At 34.6% G+C, this 20930-nt stretch overlaps 1 protein-coding gene across 2 annotated transcripts in view; it reads right to left on the minus strand.

Annotated features, from left to right (window-relative positions):
* Window positions 1-404: 404 nt before the first annotated feature.
* The window catches only part of CLIC4 (chloride intracellular channel 4), an 89208-nt gene continuing 68682 nt past the window's right edge, over window positions 405-20930 (minus strand). For both annotated transcript variants that reach the window (XM_082398480.1, XM_082398481.1), the window contains exons 4-6: window positions 19189-19295; window positions 4710-4891; window positions 405-4004 (exon numbers count right to left, since the gene is read on the minus strand). In XM_082398480.1, the coding sequence (XP_082254606.1) occupies window positions 3840-4004; window positions 4710-4891; window positions 19189-19295 (454 nt within the window). In that variant the 3' untranslated portion in view covers window positions 405-3839. The remainder of the gene's footprint in view (window positions 4005-4709; window positions 4892-19188; window positions 19296-20930) is intronic.

The raw sequence follows: 20930 nt of genomic DNA on the forward strand, positions 1-20930 counted from the left end.
AATTTCTTTTTTATATGCATCATTTGCAAAGAAGTCATTTGGTCTATTCTTTTCCATTCCTTATTCTTTTTACTGATTTTACTGCATTGGTGTAGGATTCCTCTAATAAAGCAGCTATGGAAAATAGCTGAATAATAGCTGTGATAGAAGGCAATTCTGTTTTATTTCTGACTTTAATGAGAGGGTTTCTGTTTCATATTTATATATGAAATTTGCTGTAGGTTCTTGGCAGATGTCTTTACTGGGTTAAAAAAAGTTAATCTCTGGTCCTATTTCACTAAGAATGGATAGCATGAAAGTTTTTATAAATTATTTTATGCACCTATTGAGATGATCATATGGGTTTTCTCCTTTAATCTACTAAATGTGCTGAATCGCCAGTCATGAAAAAAAGTAGTCTCAAGTAAAACACTTTTTCCCCAAATTGTTATTTATTTTCATGAGGGGGTAAAAAAGAACCTTTTATGATAGTGAAAATATACTTTATTTTTTAATACAATAGCTGCCAGCAATATACTGGTTCCAGAGAGAGAAAAGAAAATATAAGCATTCTATAATAAGCTTTCATTTTCCTTTTCAACTAATTTAAAGAAAATACTCCAATTCCATTCAACATTATGATTTGGGTGAGTTGAATTTTTTTTCCATGATAAAAATATAATTTTGACAGCCTCAGCCTTAGTAATTTGTAAGGGATGGAATAAAAAAGACCATATAGTATAACAATAATGAATGCTTCCCTCTCTTTGAATCAAATACTGATTATAACCAGTGTACGAAATTGGTTAATCAATAAACTTGATGAAATTGTGTATCAAAATGTTCATGAAAAAATACATTTCTATTTCTTCTCGTTTTTACCATGTAGATATTTTCTAAATGGATATTTTAAATGCACAGAAATAAAAGCTATCTACATGCAACTCTGAAGAGATTCAAAACAACAGAAGTAAATATGCCTAAATTCTAAAGTCAATCAACTGAGTGTAAGAATAAATGTCAGAAACCTCTTCATTGTATACAGATTGCTCAAGGGTTTAAAGATAGTTGTATTAAAAAAAAAAAATAATAAAGGTACTTGTATAAACCAAAGTTACCAAGAAATAAAATCTTACATGAATTTTATCACTAAAGTCAACAATCCTAGTAAAAGAAAATAACAGAACTGTATAGAAAATCTGCACCTACATTTTTTAAAAAGGGAAGTTACATCAGCTGAAATAGTAGACAGCTTTCCAAATGTTGAACACAAAAATTTCTCAGAATCCCTTGGAAATTAGTAAGCTCTTCCATTCAGACTCTAATCTCCTTGTTTAAATGGAACAAAAGGGGTTTAAATGAAGGGGGAAATGATTCAGTAGTGGTAGAAATAATAACAGATGATTTCTACTGTGTCAACCCATATACTACATGAACTGCCATGAAAACTTTCATGTCCCAAATCTCCCAAGACATGAAGCTATGATCTTTCCACAAATGTAAGATGGGGTAAAAAGCATATTCTAGGATCATCTTTCTTACTAGCTTTTGTCCATCTGCCAATCTCAACCTCATCTAACTTCCCTGATAAAGTAATAAGATCTGTCTTTCAACAGAAAAATAATTCTGCCTTCATCAAAATTATAACAGACAGACCCTGCCTTCCTTGGACATCCAGAGAGACAGCCAAGTACAATCATGGGATAAATTTTTAAAAAGGAGAAGAAGAAGAAGAAGAGAATAAATATCCAAAGTGGAAAACACTTCACAACTGAGTTTCAGAATGTGTTTTTTCATCCGTTTGGAGGACTGTAGCTCTTTGCTCATTAGCCTTCTACTCTGCACCACTTAGTCCACTGTTCACTTGAAATAGACACCCCCACTTCTCTTGAATCTTTTCCATGCTTTAAGCTATGAGGCAAGATTCAATATCACCTGATGCCAAGTTACCACTATTGTAAAAGTAAGTGAAAAGTGAAGATGGCTGTCTGTGTATTGGTGCAGAGGTGACATATTCACCCACGGAAGCTACTGCTATAGAATTTCTCAATATATAACCTGATAATGCTTCTTCCTGGAACAAGATAAATCATCATCCAACATTTTATTACAAAAAGGTGGGTACCCAAACTTTTGATCAGCAATAAGGAATTCTAAGAAAGGTAAAGCAAAGAAATCTCCCTGAGCCAAATGGATACAATATGGAGTTTTTCTTATCTTTCTATACCAAGCTAATCACTGATAAGTTTAAAAAATGCAGAATGCTTATTAAAAAATCAAGCTGCTTCCATAAAGCCAGTGCTTACTAAATGTTAGCATATCATAGGAAGAAAACACTGCCATTTTAAAGCAATATACTTAAAATTTCCAAAAGCAGCCTATGAGAAATAGCATTTCTTAAACAAGTTAGGTATAAAAATTACCAAAACATTATTATAGTCACAATCACAGTCTTTGGAGTATTACATAGAAAGTCTTTTTTTTTTTTTAATGAATAAATACATAGCAAACTTTTGTTTTATTTTCACCAAGTTCATCCTCCCTTGTTACAACACAAATAATTCCTGGTTTAGGACTTCAATTTAAGAAACAAACAAACATGAAGACTGCTATTCCTCAATGTGGCTGTAGGAAAATTTAATTGAAGGAAGTGCAATGATTGAGATTAGGCAAAACTGCAGTCAATATGTAGTCACCATGACAACTATAATTTAGTCCAAAAGAAGTGAACCATCCTCTACCCAAAGTCTAACAGTAAATGGGTAATCTATGTGTTTTACCTTGTTTTTAATATAGGATGGATAATGCATTCTTTAGATTATCCACATTAAATGTGCTTTAGAAACAAAATTCTACTTGATATTTTGACAAACCCACACTACATTCCTTAGGTTAATTTTTACATTACTAATCATTGTACTGCTAGAGCTAAATCAACTAAATATCAGTTTACGTAGTGTTGCTCAAACGATCTACAAACAGCAAGGCCGATGCTTACCTAAAAAAGGAGCATTTTTAAAATAAAGGAAGAAAGTAATAATGTTCCAAATGAATGGCACTGGGCAAAATATATATAACCAGTAACATATTTAGACAGAGAGTATCAGGTGCCCATTGGTTTCTCTCATATGCATAAAAGGCTTGAAGAAGATCTTGCAAGTATTGTTCCTCCCTCTAGACTTTTAGCTTCTACATAGTGTCAGATATTATAATTGATATGAAGGATAAATGCGTTTAGGAAAAAGTAAAAATCCACATACAAAGTAAAATAGCAAAATCTGTAGTGACTTTCTGTAGAAGGCTCTCTCCTCTGGTGGTAACATCCTTTAGTACATATCCAGGATAGACTAAATTGAAACAGAATATTTTGATACAGTAGCAATCCTTTCATATACTCTTACTAAATATTATAAAATTCCAAAAATACATAAATATTCCTTGTACCGTGCATTATGCACCAGTTTGGGCCTGATGAGGTTGTGATTACTATTTTAACAGTTAAACAGTGCACCTCAAAAGTTCTGCCATCTATACACAGTGAATGGAGACAGTGGTGAGGGCTCTAGAGAGATGGCAAACTGCCTTTAAAGTGAAAAGTTTTTATGGAGTGTCTCCAAATTAGAGAGGAGGATACAGGGTAGGGGAGGTAGGCAGGGTAAAAGAATTTTAAAATAATACTGCTTAGGAGTATATATTTAAAGATAGCTACTATACCTTGTCTATCCTTTATCCTAATCTGGAATAACTGCATGTTTGTGCAAAATAAAGTTTCTACTTTATAGGAAGAGGAGCAGTCTGTTAGGAAAAGCATGTTCTTAGTCAGGGGAAGATGTGAAGACATCTCTCTCGTAAGTGCTACTTTATTTGGTAAGTCTTTTGGCTACATCACTATATGCTATTTCAACCTCCTTATCACTGGGGCAGGTATTGGTGAACTCATCCCTACTATATGCGTTAGTTAAGTATCTCCAGATGCCGGTCATTCCTTTTGGAATATCAAAGTTGCGATATTTTTTGGCCACCACCTGAAATACAAAGAGATCAAAAGTTAACATTTCTATGCCATGTCTTATAAACCAGACATATATCTGATTTCAGGGCAAATTCTGTGAATCTCTGAAAACTGCTTCTACCTAAAGTCTGTCACCTTCATTCTAACTAGACTTTTAAATAATGATAAGGACTGTACACTACACCAGAGATCCAGAAGTGTGATGGTCATTGCAAATGCCTGCCTTGGCCATCCAGAGAAACAGCCAAGTATAATCACTGGATAAATACTTTAAACACACACACACTAGTTTAGATCTCTGTTTTTCTTCATCTTGATCTTTACTGCACAACCATCCTATATAGCATAGTGTTTCACACAATAAATGCTCAATAAATATTTTCTGCCTTGAAAAGAAAAAGCCAGGTGATCCGAGAACAAAGTTTGATGCTATAAGTCAGTGTAGCCACCACTTCAAAGTTATCTGTTACATCTTTGAATTTTTATGCAGTCACAGAAAAAAAAAATCCTATTTCTCACATGCCTTGATTTTAAGACATAATTTTCCATTTAATCAACCCTAGGGTGTTTCAACTATTGCCTGAACAACATTAAGTTACACTATTTGGGGGGTGCTAAATAGTGTGTGTCAGAAGATCAGCAAAGTTTTACACAGAGGAAGTGCTGTCTTAGTAAACAGATACTAGGTGTAATAGTGCCCCACATCCTGCAGGCCTACCTTGACAATGTGCAGTTTGGGCAGCAGGTTGCAATCAGCTAGTGTCATTTCATTGCCATCCAGAAATTTACGTGTGGAAAACTTAATGTCCTCCATACTATTCTCATCAATTTCATCAGGGAGGGGAGAATTCAGATATTCATCCAGTTTCTGCAGTGTTTTCAAGAGACCCCTCTCCAAGGCTGAAAGAAAGATGGAAATACTCTAAGGAAAACCACCCAAGCCCCAAGTAGAAGCATTACTCCTTCAGTCAATAACTATTTGTCAAATGTTTCTCTGACACTGGAGAACAAAACAGACAAGGTTCCTGCTCTCATGGAGCTTATTTACTTGGGGGAGAGAGATAAGAAAAACAAATTTATAGATAAAATTATAGATAAATATAAAAACAAGCATGATAACTTCAGATAGTGGTATCTATAAAAATTTGTTAATAACTAAATGCCCCATATACAAACACATCATGGCCCAACACAGTTGATATTTAAACTGGGGAAAAAAATGGGTGAGAAAATGCAAACCTATTATTTCAAATCTAGGAAAGAAAATCTTGCCAAGACAGATTCTTGCCCTCAATTTTAAGTCCCGTTCCCGTAAAAATATTTGGATTTATATCCATGAACTGTGTTAAGAAACTCCAATCCAAGCACTCCAAGCAGAGAAGCCTGAAGTTTTTGCACTGCCTTAATATACATAAGAAGCCAAAAATAGCACTATCTTATAATAACATGAAAAAGAGGTCAGATTAGAAAGTTCAATTTACAATCTGAATTGGAGGCCTCATTAGCAAAATAGATGAAGATACTATATGTTATAATTCAGAGAGAAGCGGGATGCAGCCACCCTGTATATCTAGAAAGTCAAGGTTAGTGACCCTTAGCAAAGAGGGGATGGGAACATCATTAGAAAGGAATATGAAATAACAAAAGTCAGATCCTCCCTTATCCCTTTTTGTCTTTTATCCTCTCAACTCACCTTCACCTCCCACTCCCAGAATAGATGAGTTCACACTGATGAGTACAGTACTTGGCCATAAAAGAAAGTTAAAATCATGAGGTGACACTCCATATTAGTTATGTTTGAATAAAGTTGGATCCATCACAGAAAAAGGCAAAGTTTTACATGCTGTATATTAGATATTTCACCAGCAACATAAATGTCCTAACCCTATACCTCTTCTTCCAAACTGTTCCCACTGACTCATCCCTTGATCCCTTCAAAGTAGTCCAGACAATAGATGGTAGTCTTAGCTAGGTAGGAGCTGTAGGCATTACAAGGATTTTAGAAGTACTTAGGAGATAAAAACCTACCGAGCTTGGAAACCAAACTGAATATGGAAAAAGGAGGATAGAAGTATTCAACAAAATACAAATGGAGGCCCTACTACACGCCAAGTTTTGTTCCAAGCATCGTTAAATTCACTACTGAATAAAACATAAAAGGTTCCTACACCCAGTTTATATTTTGGGGAATGAAAGTAGTATAGAGAAGCTGATCAACAAAAGATTCCCAGGGTGAATGCTGGTACCATTGCTGAGACATGTACCTTCCTAGAGGAGAAGCAGATTCAGGAAATGTGGAGATGAGTTCAGTATATGCTGACTTTGAGATGTCTGTAAGACATCTGAGCAGCGATGTCCACAGACAGTTGAGTTCTAGTCTGGAACAGACTAGGCTGGGGCAATATATTTGTAAGTCCTGAAAGCACAAATGAACGCTGAAGCCATGGAAATGAAGGAGAAGCAGAGGGCCTAGGACAGAACCCTAAGGAACATCACTGATGGTGTTGTGTGAGGCAGATAATACATTTTTGTCATTATTCGGCATTTCATTATATGATTATAGAATAAATATATATCCATTCTACTGTTAATGACATTTGTGTTGTTTACAGTTGGGGATTATGACTAACGGTGTAACAAACATTCTTGTGCAAATCTCTTGGTGTGCATCTATTCATATTCCGATCAAAAATGGAATTGTGGATGAGATATCTCATACCTGTTAGAATGGTCATAATCAAAAAGACAAGAAATAACAAGTGTCGGCGAGGATGTGGAGAAAAGGGAACCCTCAGGCACTGTTGATGGGAGTGTAAATTGGTGCAGCCACTGTGGAGAACAGTATGGAGGTTCCTCAAAAAATTAAAAACAGAACTACCATGTAATCCAGCAATATCAATTCTGGGTATTTATCCAATATGGAAACAACCTAAGTGCCCACTGACAAATGAATGGATAAAGAAAATGTGGTGTATATACACACACACACACACACACACACATACATCACATGCATACAATGGAATATTATTAAGCTACAAAAAAGAATGAAATCTTACCATATGCAACAACACAGATGAAACTTGAGGGCATTATGCTAAGTAAAGTAAGTCAAACAGAGAAAGACAAATACCATATGATCTCACTTATATGTAGACTCTTAAAAGACAGACAAACAAACAAGCTCATAGATATAGAGAACAGATTTGTGGTTGCCACAGGCAGGGGGTGGGCAAAATGGATGGAGTGAAAATGATGTAATGTATAGCATGGCAACTACAGTTAATAATACTGTACTGCATATTTGAAAGTTGCTAAGAGTTGTAAATCTCATCACAAGGAAAAGAATTTGTATCTACATGTGGTGATTGATGCTAACTAGATTTATTGTGGTCATCATTTCACATAGTATACAAATATCAAACCATGTAGTACATCTGAAACTAATATAATATATGTCAATGATACCTCAATAAAAAATTTTTTTTCAATTTTTTAAAATGGAGATGTAGGTTATAGGGTATGTGTGTGTTCAGGTTTAGTAGAAACTGTGATCAGTTTTCCAAGTTCGGCACAGCAAGCAGCAGTGTATGGATGTTCCAGTTACTTCACGTCTTCAACAACATTTGGTATTGTCGGTCTCTTTAATTCTAACCACTCTTGGGTATGACGAATTCAGTTTCATGTGTTTTCATATTTATGGACTCTTTGGATATCCTCTTTTTGTAAAGTGCTGTTTGCTCATTTTTCTCTTGGACTGTCTGTTGTACTGACTTGCAGTCTTTATATATGCAGATGCAAATCCTTTGTGGTTATATGTATTATGCATACCTTCTCCCTTTTCACTTGCTTAATGGTGACTTTTGATGAACTTAAGTTACTAAACCTAATGTAGTCCAATTTATTTTTTTCTTTTATGATCAGTACTTTGTGTTCAGCTTAAGAAACCTTACCTGCTCCCAAATTATGAAGCTATTCTCCATTATCTTCTAGAAGATATATTATTTACCATTCATATTTATATCTACAATCCACTTAGAATTGATTGTGTATGGTGTGAGATAGGGATATTTTCTTGACTCTATATTCTGTTCCACTGTTCTATTTGCCTACCCTTCTGTTAATACTACACTGTTTTAACTATTGTACCTTTATAACAAGTCTTGATATCAGGTAGTGGAAGTTTTCAAACACATCTTTCTTCAAGATCATCTTGGCTATTCTTGGCTCCTTACACTTCCCTAATAAACTGTACAATTAGCATGTTAATTTACACACACACACACACACACACACACGTGCTGTTGGACTTTTGAATAATCTATAGATTCAACACAACCCCAACTTGCAAACTGGCATCTTTATAATTTTGAGTCTCCCAATCTATGAATATCATTTCTTTTAAAATTTTTTTATTTTATGAAATTGAAAGAAATTTCAATTTCTTCTGTTTTCTATGTAGAGGCCTTGCCCATTTTTGTTAAATTTATTCCTAAATATTTGACATTTTTTATTGTATAAATATTTTTATCACATTTTCTATTGTTTCTTGCTAACATGCACAAATACAATTGATTTTTATAATAGCCTCATATGCAACCACCCTGCTAATTCACTTTTTTTTATTCTTATGGTTTATCAGTAGATTATTTTAGATTTTCTACATGTACAATTATATTAAGAATATGACAAATTTATCCCTTCTTTTATAAGTCTCATACCTTTCATTACTTTTTCTTGCCTATTATACTGGCCAAGACCTCCAGTACAATGCTAAATAGAAGTGGTGACAGTAAGCATCCTTCTTCAATTCTCAATTTCAAGAGGAAATCTTTCACTACTCCCCTATTATGATGCTTGCTGTAACTTTTCTGCAGATTTTCTGTCAGATTAAGGAAATTCCTTGCTATATCTTTTTTGCAAATTTTTAAAAAATAAACATCTTAATCATAAGTATTAAATTTTATCAAGTACTTTTTCTGCATCAATTGAAATGATCACATAACTTTTCTTTTATTCTATTATTGTAATAATTCAAATAGATTTTTGAATGTCCAAACAATCTTCCATTCCTGAATTAAACTCAACTTGGTTATGTGCATTATCTTTTTTCATATTGCTGGATTGGCATATTTTGTTTTAGGCTTTTACATCTATGTTTGAGAGAGACTGGCCTGAAAGTTACTTTCTTTTGATGTTTTTGTGTGGTTTGACCTCAAAAAGCAAGTTGGAAAGTATTTCCTCTTTTCTGTTTCCCGGAAGAGTATATGCAAGACTGATGTTACATCTTTCCCAAATGCTTAGAAGAGTCCATCAGTGAAGCCATCTTTGTGAAATGGTTTTTAATTATAGATATAAGATGATTCACATCTTGAATCCGTTCTCGCAACAATTTTCTTACACTGTACTTTCTGTAAATTTATGCAATAGTGTTTTCAAATTTATAAGCATAGGGCTTCCCTGGTGGCACAGGGGTTAAGAATCCGCCTGCCAATGCAGGGGACATGGGTTCGATCCCTGGTCCGGGAAGATCCCACATGCTGCGGAGCAACTAAGCCTGTGCGCCACAACTACTGAACCTGTGTTCTAGAGCCCACAAGCCGCAACTACTGAGCCCGCATGCCACAACTACTGAAGCCCGCATGCCTAGAGCCCGTGCTCTGCAACAAGAGAAGCCACCGCAATGAGAAGTCCGCACACTCCAATGAAGACTGACCCCCGCTCACTGCAACTAAAGAAAGCCCACGCGCAGCAACAAAGACCCAACGCAGCCAAATATAAAAATAAATTAAATAATTTTTTTTAAAAATTTATAAACATTGTCATAATATCCAAAAATCATTTAAATGCAAGATCTGTAGTAATCCCTTTATTCCTAATATTGGTTATTGCTGCCTTCTCTCACTTTTCTTAATTTTTCTTGTCAAGGATTTTATCAATTTTCTTATTAGACTTTTCAAAGAACTAACTTTTAGCTTTCCAAATCCTGTCACATTTGTTTTCTATTTCATAAAATTCTACTCTTTTAGTATCTCATTCCTTCTACCTTCTTGATTTGCTGATCTAACTAAACTCCTGAGGTGGATACTTTAAGGTTACCAATTTTTAGCTCTTCTTTTTTGTCATTCATTCATTATTTGGCTGCACCAGGTCTTAGTTGCAGCATGCAGGATCTTTAGTTGCGGCACACAGAATCCTTTAGCTGCGGCATGCGGGATCTAGTTCCCTGACCAGGAATTGAACCCAGGCCCCCTGCATTGGGAGCACAGAGTCTTAACCACTGGACCGCCAGGGAAGTCCCTTCTTTTTTCTAATATATGCATTTAGAGCTATAAATTTTCCTCTGAACACAGCTTTAGTGGTGGTAGCATATAAATTTAGACATGCTATATTTTCATCATGTTATTCTTCAACCCATGGGTTATTGAGAAATGCACTGCTTAATTTTCAAACATGTAGAAATTTTCTAGCTGTACTTTTGTTACTGATATCTAGCTTTTCTTTGTGGTCAGGGAAAATATTCTATACGATTTCAATTTCCATTTTTTAGAAAATTTTTCAGATTTGCTTTATGGCTCAGCTTTACAGTCAATTTTGTGTTCCATGTGCATTTGAAAAACAAGGGTATATTCTGCAGTTGTGGGGCACAGTGAGATTAAATTTATATATCAATGAGATTAAATTTGTTCATTGTATTATTCAATTCTTCTGTATTCTCACTGAATTTTTCTTTTTGGCAGATTCTAACAGTTACTAAGGGAGTAAGCTAAAATCTCCCACCGAGATTGTGGATTAGTTTATTTCTCTTTTAGCTCTGTCAATCTGGTTTATATATTTTGAGGGTAGTTATTTGGTTACACAAATTTAGAATTATTTTATTTTCCTGGTAGGTTAATCTTTTTAAATCAGTCTGAAACATGTTTCATTATCTCTTGCAATACTTCTTTCCTCAAAGTCTACTGTGTGCAATGTCAGCATAGTTTTGCCAACTTTCTTTTGGTTAGTATTTACACCATTTTACATTCAACTTTCCTGGGTCAGTCAGCCTATAGGTCTGTCTATTTATCTATTGGTGTCTATTTCAAATGTAGGAGGGAGGGAGGGAGAAAGAGAGAATTCCTTCTTGTACATAAGCAACACATTTTTAATGCAGTTAGCAAACTCTGTGTTCTACTTGGAGTATTTGAATCATTTACATTTAACGTAATGACTACAAACTGGTTTAGAACTGCCATCATACGTTTGTTTTCTATTTGCCCTCCTGCTCTGTGTTCTCTTCTTCTTTCTTGCCTTCTTTTGGATTAAGTTTTTTTTAAATTATTATTCATTTCCCCCTCTACCTGTGTATCACGCATTCTTTTTTTTTATAATTTTTGAATTTTATTTATTTTTTTATACAGCAGGTTCTTATTAGTCATCAATTTTATACACATCAGTGCATACATGTCAATCCCAATCGCCCAATTCATCACACCACCATCCCCAGCCCCCGTGGCTTTCCCCCCTTGGTGTCCATACGTTTGTTCTCTACATCTGTGTCTCAATTTCTGCCCTGCAAACCGGTTCATCTGTACCATTTTTCTAGGTTCCACATATATGCATTAATATATATTTGTTTTTCTCTTTCTTACTTCAATCTGTATGACAGTCTCTAGATCTATCCATGTCTCAAATGACCCAATTTCGTTCCTTTTTATGGCTGAGTAATATTCCATTTTATATATGTACCACATCTTCTGTATCCATTCGTCTGTCGATGGGCATTTAGGTTGCTTCCATGACCTGGCTATTGTAAATAGTGCTGCAATGAACATTGGGGTGCATGTGTCTTTTTGAATTGTGGTTTTCTCTGGGTATATGCCCAGTAGTGGGATTGCTGGATCATAGTATCACACATTCTTTTGCTAGACTTTGTTTCCTTGACTTAACTAAAGCTTAATTATAACTTTTACCACTTCCAGGATAATGCAAGGACCTTAGAACACTCTAACTGTATTTAATTTCCCTCCTGTCTCACATACTACTATTATTTTGTGTATTAATTTGACTTTTTTTTTTTTGGACTGCGTTGGGTCTTCATTGCTGTGCATGGACTTTCTCTAGGCACGCGGGCTTCAGTAGTTGCAGCACGCGGGCCCTACATGGGCTCAGTACTTGTGGCTTGTGGGCTCTAGAGTGCAGGCTCAGTAGTTGTGGTGCATGGGCTTAGTTGCTCTGCAGCATGTGATATCTTCCCAGACCAGGGATTGAACCCATGCCCCCTGCACTGGCAGGTAGATTCTTAACCACTGCACAACCAGGGAAGTCCCTTGACATATATTTTAAATCCCAGAAGACACTACTGTTCTATACAGACAGTATTCATTTATATTTTATAATATATTTATACTACTCTTTGCTTTCCCTTCCTTCCTGCATCTCTGGGTGTTCATCTGAAATCATTTTCCTTCTGCCCGAAAAACTACTTTTAGTATTTTGTTTAGTGTGAGTCTGCTGAGATGAATGTTCAGTTTTTGTTTATTTGAAAATGTCTACTTTGCTTTTACCATTTAAAATTCATAAATAAAAAACTAATATATTAATCATTACATTCTTATAGTATTTTTCAGTTGAAAAACTTGGTGAACATATGTTAAGAGAACTGATTCTCAGAGCAGCCATGGGACATAGGATGGGTAGATATTATCCTATCTTATAGATACTGAAATAAAGAGACTTTGCCTTTTCTCAAAATCAAAGAAAGGAGATCTGACATCTTGGAATTTGACTTGTTATGACTACCTGAAATTATAAATTGAACTGTGAATTTTAGAGGCTCACAGAAGAGGCAGTAAGAAAAAGCTGACTGGTCAGCAAGTATATGGATCCAGGGCTGTAAACATAAATGTCACATCCTGAGGCAAAAATAAAATATTTGGATGTGTTTACTTTCACTTTTGGAGGGTATGTCACGGCTTACAGAATTCTAATTCATTTTCTTTTAACTCTTTGAAGATATCATAACACTGTCTTCTGGATTCCACTGTTTCTGTTAAGAATCAGTGCTCAGTCTTATTGCTTTTACCTTGAAGAGCTTTCTCTCTGTCACTTTTAAGATTCTATCTCTGGTATTCAGCAATTTGACTATGATGTATACAGGTATAGTTTTATTTGTCCTGCTTGGGTTTTGTAATGCTTGACTCCATGGCTTGTTATCTCTCATCAGTTTGGAAAATTCTTGGCAATTATCTAACCATAGCTTCAACTCCATTTTTTCCTCTTATTCTGGGATTCCAGTTATACACATGTCAAACTTTTTTTATTGTGCCCCACATGTCTTACACTCTTTTCTGTGGTTTGTTTTTTTGTTGGTTTTGTCTTTTTATCTCTCTGTGCTTCCATTAGCTATTTCCTTCTGCCGTATCTTCATGTTCACTAATACTTTCTCATCATTGTCTACTCTGTTAAATTCATCTATTGAGTTCATAATTTCAGATATTACATTTTTAAATTCTAGAACTTCCATTTGATTCTTTTTTACAATGTCCAGTTCTTTGCTGCAATTTTCACCTTGTTCTTTTACTTTTGAATATATATAAGTTATTTTAAAGTATCTGATAACTGAATACCTTGTAGTTTTTAAATGGTTTCATAAAATGTATTAGTTGTATTCAGTCCTTGATATGGGTACTTTCTATTACTATTAGATTTTTAAAGCTGGTAAATTTTTAAACTCAGGGCTGGTTTATACTAAAATGATAGTCTACTAAATCATGAACTTCTTTCTTCATATTCTTGTTAAAATTAATGCATCATTCTTGCTCCCCAACTGTACTATATGTTCTTTGAAGGTAAAGTCTGTGTCTTATGCTTCTTCTTCGGCATATCCCCTTAAATTCACGGCACTTTACCTCAGCATATGGTGGACATTTGGTCTATGTCTGGACAAGACTGAGAAAGGCCAATAGTTAAGTATAAGAGTTTTGAGTTTCATAAATGTATGAAGGAAGTTCAAAAGGCAATTAGGTGAAAATGTAGAATAGACACTTTTAAAGTCAGATGATTGAAGATATTTATACTTGACTTTTATATCTTCGTGGGAAGCTGAGAATAAGGTAGGTACTACATATTGCTATAGAGCACGTAGCCATTTAAAAAATGTAAAAAAGAACTGGTAATATTTTTTACCTAGGTAAATATCAAACAAATTGGAATGTGTTATGTCAAGTGATAGACAACAAGATTAAGATCAAAGAACTACCTGTTTTATTAATAGAAAGTCACTCTAGCCATAGCCAGGATCAAGCTAGTTTATTTCTTAGAGAAAATAGTTAAGAAACAGGCCAATAGAACCCAGTAAAATAAAGTTGAGGAGTTAGGGGAGCTTAACTGCAACTGGGGAAGTGACAGGGAATCAAGCCATTTAAAGATAAAAGATCAAAAATACAAAGGCAATAAATATAACCTTTTATTACTTACATACAAGCTGTTAATAATGCACGCAGTCAGCTGAAATGTAAAGTTTATAAATTAACAAGAAAATGCAATGTGAGAAACAGCTACGTTAGTAAGGAGTCCAGGGCATGATGGAAAATTTTCATGGTTGCACTTAAAAAGAAAAAAAGGAGATAGTAGAATCTCAGGACTGTAAAAGAACAAACTTTTAAAGATTCAATATGCTTCCTGTCAAAAGCAGTGAATACAGAATAAATACATATTAGATATAAGGACTTGTTCTTTGATCAGATTACAATCAACAGGATCATGACCTATAAGGAAGATAATACTGAATTCAAACACTGAAATAATGTCTCAAACGGCACTTGAGTGGTATAACAAGTGCAAGCAAGTTTATGATCTCTGATCTACTCTAAATTAATCCTTTTCCTGAATTAACTCTCAAAAGTATCCAATAGAGAAATAAAATATCCTAAATTTCCAAGGTTTATAACATACAACGCTTATGATCCTACCTGTAAGGCATGGACTAAAATTCAGAAGCTAGCAGAACATTACAATTACTGCTCTATAATTTTGGAAGTAGCAAAGTACCTGCAATGAAGTTGAACTGCTGTACTCGACCAGTGTTAGTGATTTTTCATAGTTAAGAATGTCAGAGTAAAGGGTATATTAATGAAAACAAAGAATGCTGAATTAGTTTGATACAATTTTTATGTATCAAACTAATGAATGGACAACAAAACAAAGAAAAACAAGGTAAAAAGACAATAAAGTTTTAAAGACAAACCATCACAAAGGAATGTGAAATTGGTTAAGATAAAGAAAATGTCAAGATTAACCACTAGAAGGCAGTAGCAGTCCATCAAAAAGTAGCTCCTGACTAGGCCCGTGAGCCACAACTACTGAGCCTGCACGTCTGGAGCCCGTGCTCTGCAACGAGAGGCCGCGATAGTGAGAGGCCCACGCACCGCGATGAAGAGTGGCCCTCACTTGCCACAACTAGAGAAAGCCCTCGCACAGAAACGAAGACCCAACACAGCCAAAAAAAAAAAAAAATTAATTAAAAAAAAAAATGTAGCTCTTTTTTTTTTTTTAAGCTCCTTGTCTTTTGTAATTAAAAAGTAGCACTATTATTCTCTAATACCCCTACTATAGTAATGCCATATCTCTAAGGAGGTATTTCAAAAGTTCTCAAAAAAATTACTAAGTACCACAGAGGCCATACAATCAGTTTTTAAATTAATTGTGAAAATCAAAATATTAACACATACTCTCTCTCTCATACACAGACACACACAAACACACCAGGGTCAGAAGTGTGGGGAAATGAATACTTTCACATTAGTGGGAATATAAACTATTATAGACTTTGGAGAACAAAACCTTTTGACCTATTTGAAATCTAGCACAAGGACATTCACTGGCAGCACAGTTTGTCATAATAAAAAACTTGAGGCAATCTAAATGTCTATCGGTAAGGAAATAGTTAACTAAAAAATCCATATTATGGAATATTAAGCAGCATTTCTAAAAAATGAGGTAGATCTACATTTTGATATGGAAGTATTTCTACCATATAATACATGATAAAGATAACTGCAGAATGTATATATATATAAATACACATTTAAGTACAATGTGTGCATAGAAAAAAAGAAGGATACATACTAACTGCTGGGGAAGAGTTTATATGATGTGACTAAGAAGGGGCACTGAAATTTTATTAATTTCTGTACTATTTTAACTTCTTCAATAAGCATGCGTTATTCTACTACTTGTATAATTTGAATGAGTAAGGGCAAGGCAAAAAGCATTAAATGTAACAAGACAGTTACTGTTGTAGAAAAACAATATAATTTACAGTGAAGAAAAGAATTATGAGCACTTACATGGACAAAACTACTGCTAGTTTTTAAAGCTACTGCTAGTTTTAATAAAAGGGTAATCTTACACAAGCAATTTTTAAATGCCAGGTAACACATCAGTGGAAAACAGGGAGAGGTAATAAGTATGTAAACATGATTAAATACCCAATGCAGTTTCATTGCTACAATGATAAACAACCATCCTCTGATTCCACACACTTTTCCAGAGGGAGAGAGAGAGAGAGAAAGAGAGAGAGGGATGGAGAGAGGGAGGCAAGTAGGGAGGGAGAATAAATCTTGAATAAAAGGGAACTAATCAGAATCTAAAGATTCCTTGCCTCCATTTAAAAATGGGAATTGGGACATTATGAAATATGCCTCGGAGGCTATAATGGTAGATTTCATCACTGCTAAATTCACTGATCTCTTAAGAATATTATAAACATCAACAGACTAATAAATTATCTATTAGTTACATTTGGGAGCTTAATAAATAATATAAATGAATGAAATCACAGAACTGAAAAACACTTAGGAGATCTGGGACAGGTCATAATGAACCCATCCCATAAAAGGAATTACCCATTAATTTCTCTTTTAATGTTTCAAAAAAAACACAAACTGTTACTCCCAATCACCTTGGACATGTTACCGAAAGAATTATATGTTTCATCTATCTATCTATCTATCTATGTTTCCTTTTATTTATTTTATTCTTTAAATCATATTTGCTTACTTTGTACCCCAATATAAGCATTGGCCCTTCTCTTTCACTTTCACTAGCCCAATTGCTGTAGCATCTAGGCATCTAATCCCTTACTTAGAATTAGCTCTTAAAAGGTCTTAAAATTGTCCAAACACATTGGATTTTGTAAAACATTTAATAGGTTTTTAAAACTAATCAAGGGCTTGCCTACTCTGATTTACCATGTAAAATGACAAATCCATCTACATGTAAGTTGTTTATTGTTTCGGGGAATTAGAAGGTGGATGACTAAGACTTATTTAAGGCATTTAATTGCACGAAACAGACAGATAAGAGACCTGCAACAAATATACATAAGGGAGACCCATTAAGCTCCAAAGTGATTTGGAATACTGTTTTCTAAAGTCTCATGGCAGTGACAGGCCACTGTGGGGGGAAGTTGCTTGGTAACTGGAATTCTTATTTACCAATAGGTAATTTAATGTAAAAAGCCTTCTAAGTTCTGCACTGTGTAATCCATTATGTTGTTTGTTCTTATTGGTTACAGCATTCTAAGAACAGTAAGTGTAGGTGGCTACTTAAGACAGTAACAAATTGACAGGAAAAAATAGAATACAAAGTTATACTTAAATGAGTCACTTTCTCCCCTATTCTCTACCCCCATCCCATCCCTCAAAGCAATTGGTTTTTTTTTTTTTTTTAAGCAAACACATTTTATTTCCCTCTCCTCCCCACCAAGTGTCAAAATAAATTCAACCACCCTCTAGTTTCCAAAAGCCACACAGAGAAATAAAAACATTATGACTTTAACTAAGAGAGTTCAAAGAACTATGCAGCAAGAGCATCTGGGTGTAAAAAGAACAGTCACCTGCAGGAAGGAGGGTAGAACAGAAAAGATACTGTCTGTGGATAGGAGGGGCTCCAGTATAACTGTTTACCGAGTATATAAAATTCTCAGACAGAAACAGTAGTCAGAAAAAAAAGCCAATTACTAAGGAAAATTGCTCCCAAACTAAGGCAGCTACTGAAACACATTTAATAAGGCAGGCCTGAGCACTAACGTTTTCCCTTTTTTCCCTTCGCTATAGAAAAAATAAAAGCCTGAATAGCTTGGAAATCTACCCACTGAAATAACATAAGGAAATCAGCAAATGTTTCAATTTTTTAAAATATGTTTATTCTTGCTTAACCAGCACTGATATTTTTTCCCCTTTGGTATTCTTGCTCATTTGCTGCCATAAACTCTACCCAAAGAAACCCACCCAAGCTACCAAAGAGTCTAAAATTATGATGGATTATAGTGTCTTCAGGAGTTGGCTCTTTGGTTATTATTGTTACTTTTAATTAACACTAATCCTCTCTCTATATAGTTTTCCCCAGGAAGAACAATGCTTAACACCCCAAAGAGAAGAAAAGGGGAAATGACTGAATGGTGTCGTTAAGACAAGGTTCATTAAATGGGACCTCTTTCTAAGAGGCTTCCCTTTACTATATGTAAGTTTGGTAAATGAAATAATAAGAGAGTGTCTTTTAATAAATAAAAGAAGGAAGTTGCATCTGTACTACCGAAACAATTCTCACCATGAAAATATGACTTGAAACTAAAATCTTAATTTTAGGATACGGAGAAATTTGGAAGGCTGGTGAGTCCAAATCTCTCTTAGAGCAACTCCAAAAACTGCTCTTAAGGGTAATTAGCACAAAAATCCACCCAGGCTGACTTCAGGTTGCTGGTATGGATAATAAACAAAGATTTGGGAACAGTTTAAATTACGTTGTATCCATCTATTCCAACAACCACAACCACCCGGTCCACTGTTTCTGAGGCACCGCAGTTTTCTGTATAGCTCCCTTCGTGGTAACTTCTCAGAAGAATATGAGAACAAATTTATTCAAAAAACATTTTATCACACATCTACTTTATGCTAGGCACGGTCCCACTAGCAAGAAACAGAGAAAAAAGCAATTTAAGGACTTACCCTGCTTTATCCTCAAATCTCTGATCAACTCTGAAAGCCAGTTTTTGATACTTATGGGAATGTCTGGCCTCCAAAGTAATCATTTATAATCACTGTCATAATAGGGGTTTTTGGTCTTTGTTCCTGTTTTTGTTTTGTTTTGGGGTATTTTTGCGGGGCGGGGGGGAATGGTTCTACAGTGTTAATTCAATCATTTGGTTTTTTTACCTTCATTAGCCTCTGGCCTTGAATTCTTGATATATGCAGAGAATTTGGCAAAGATGTCCATTCCAGCGGTATTTGATTCTGGGTGTTTTGGTGAAAGCTTTAAGTACCTAAATGAAAAATGTAATAACGGATTATAGATCCTCCAAAGATACATTAGCATAAATTCTCTCAATCAAACCATTGTGCTAGCAGTTACTAGACATCTTTTAACAGTTATTACTCTAAGAAATGCTATTATCTGTTTTCCATGATATTTTTAAGATGTGTTTTTTCCTTAGGAAACAAAGTTCTACACAGTGCTTTTGTTCACATATTAATATTCTTGGCAACTAAAGCTCATCCACACTCCACCTCCATTTTATAAATTAGAATGCTGGGGAAACAGTCTACTTGTTCAGAGACTTGTGCCAAGCCCATGGGCGTCTTAGAAAGAGAACTCTAGAGCAGAGCTGTCCAAGAGAACGTTCTGTGATGATGGAAATATTATATATTTGAATTGTCCAAGATGGTAGCCATTAGTGACTTGTGGTTATCTGAATACGAATTTAAATTACTCATAATACAGTTAAAATTCATTTCCTCAGTTACACTAGCCACATTTCAACTGTAGAGCTTTCTCAAATAGGAATGCCAAACAGACAGATCTTTGGTATGCCACACACTGAGCCAGCCATGTATAGCAGTACCACAGAAACCTGACAGTAGGAAAAGAGTCTAAGCTGTCCAAGCTTAGGTTAAGGACAAAAACAGCAGGAGGCCGATCATTCACTTTCCTACACTCAGGATTTTCCAAAACCTCCCATATATTAAATATTGTAAGGGTGACAATGAACAACAGAAAAATAAGACATCAGGAATTTTGCTAACAAGTGCTCTGTTGTGTTGTTACAAAGTCTTTCTACTTTGAGAAAAGACATTCACGACGCAACAGCTTTTTAAAAAAAAAAACACACAAATGTGTATTTCTTATACTTAAATTTTCAAACACACATACCCAATGTTTATTTCTTCCTCAAATTGGAAAATACACGTGAAAAAGCCCAATTCTTTACTTCTCCCTTCAGCAGAGCTTGTATCAGCTCCAAGGAGTCAGGACTAGAGAAGTTCAGACTCTGAGCACCATTTTAGGGAAGACTGATCAGCTTAAAAGCCCTGCAAAACGGGCTGGGGGCCGGTAAGACTATGGAAAAAATCTTACATTGAACTAGTTTAGATTTATTCATATATTTTAAGATGCTGTCTTACTACTTTTCTTTAAATTAAAAATGAAAGTGAGGTATTTTTAGAAAAAAATTTGTTCAGTTGTAAGCTGTAGTTTCAGGTTAGTTTTTATATTCATATCTTTTACGTTTACCATTTTAAATTCAAGAAAAGATATATCTTCTAAATTAGACATAGTACTACATTGGTAAGGAGAATATAAAATATCTATTGAATACCAACATGCTCAAGTTATTTTTCTGTTTAATATCTATTTTTAAGCTTAAAGAGTTCTTCATAATTAGAAATGAAACTAATTATATAATGAGCTTATCAGTGAATGCTTATAGTAAATAAATTTCACCTGTGTGTGAAAATTATACACCTGTGTGTGTATATTATATATATGTGTATGTGTGTATATATATAATATGTATTTTTTTTCCTGCTAACTATAGAAAACTTTACCTTCTCTCTCTTTTTTTTTTCCCTGCCTGAGCTGAAACAGTTAATTCCAGCTTCAACATTCCTGGATTTCCCTT

The sequence above is a fragment of the Balaenoptera borealis genome (assembly GCF_965194805.1).
Source record: "Balaenoptera borealis genome assembly, chromosome: 1".
Taxonomy (NCBI): Eukaryota; Metazoa; Chordata; class Mammalia; order Artiodactyla; family Balaenopteridae; genus Balaenoptera; species Balaenoptera borealis.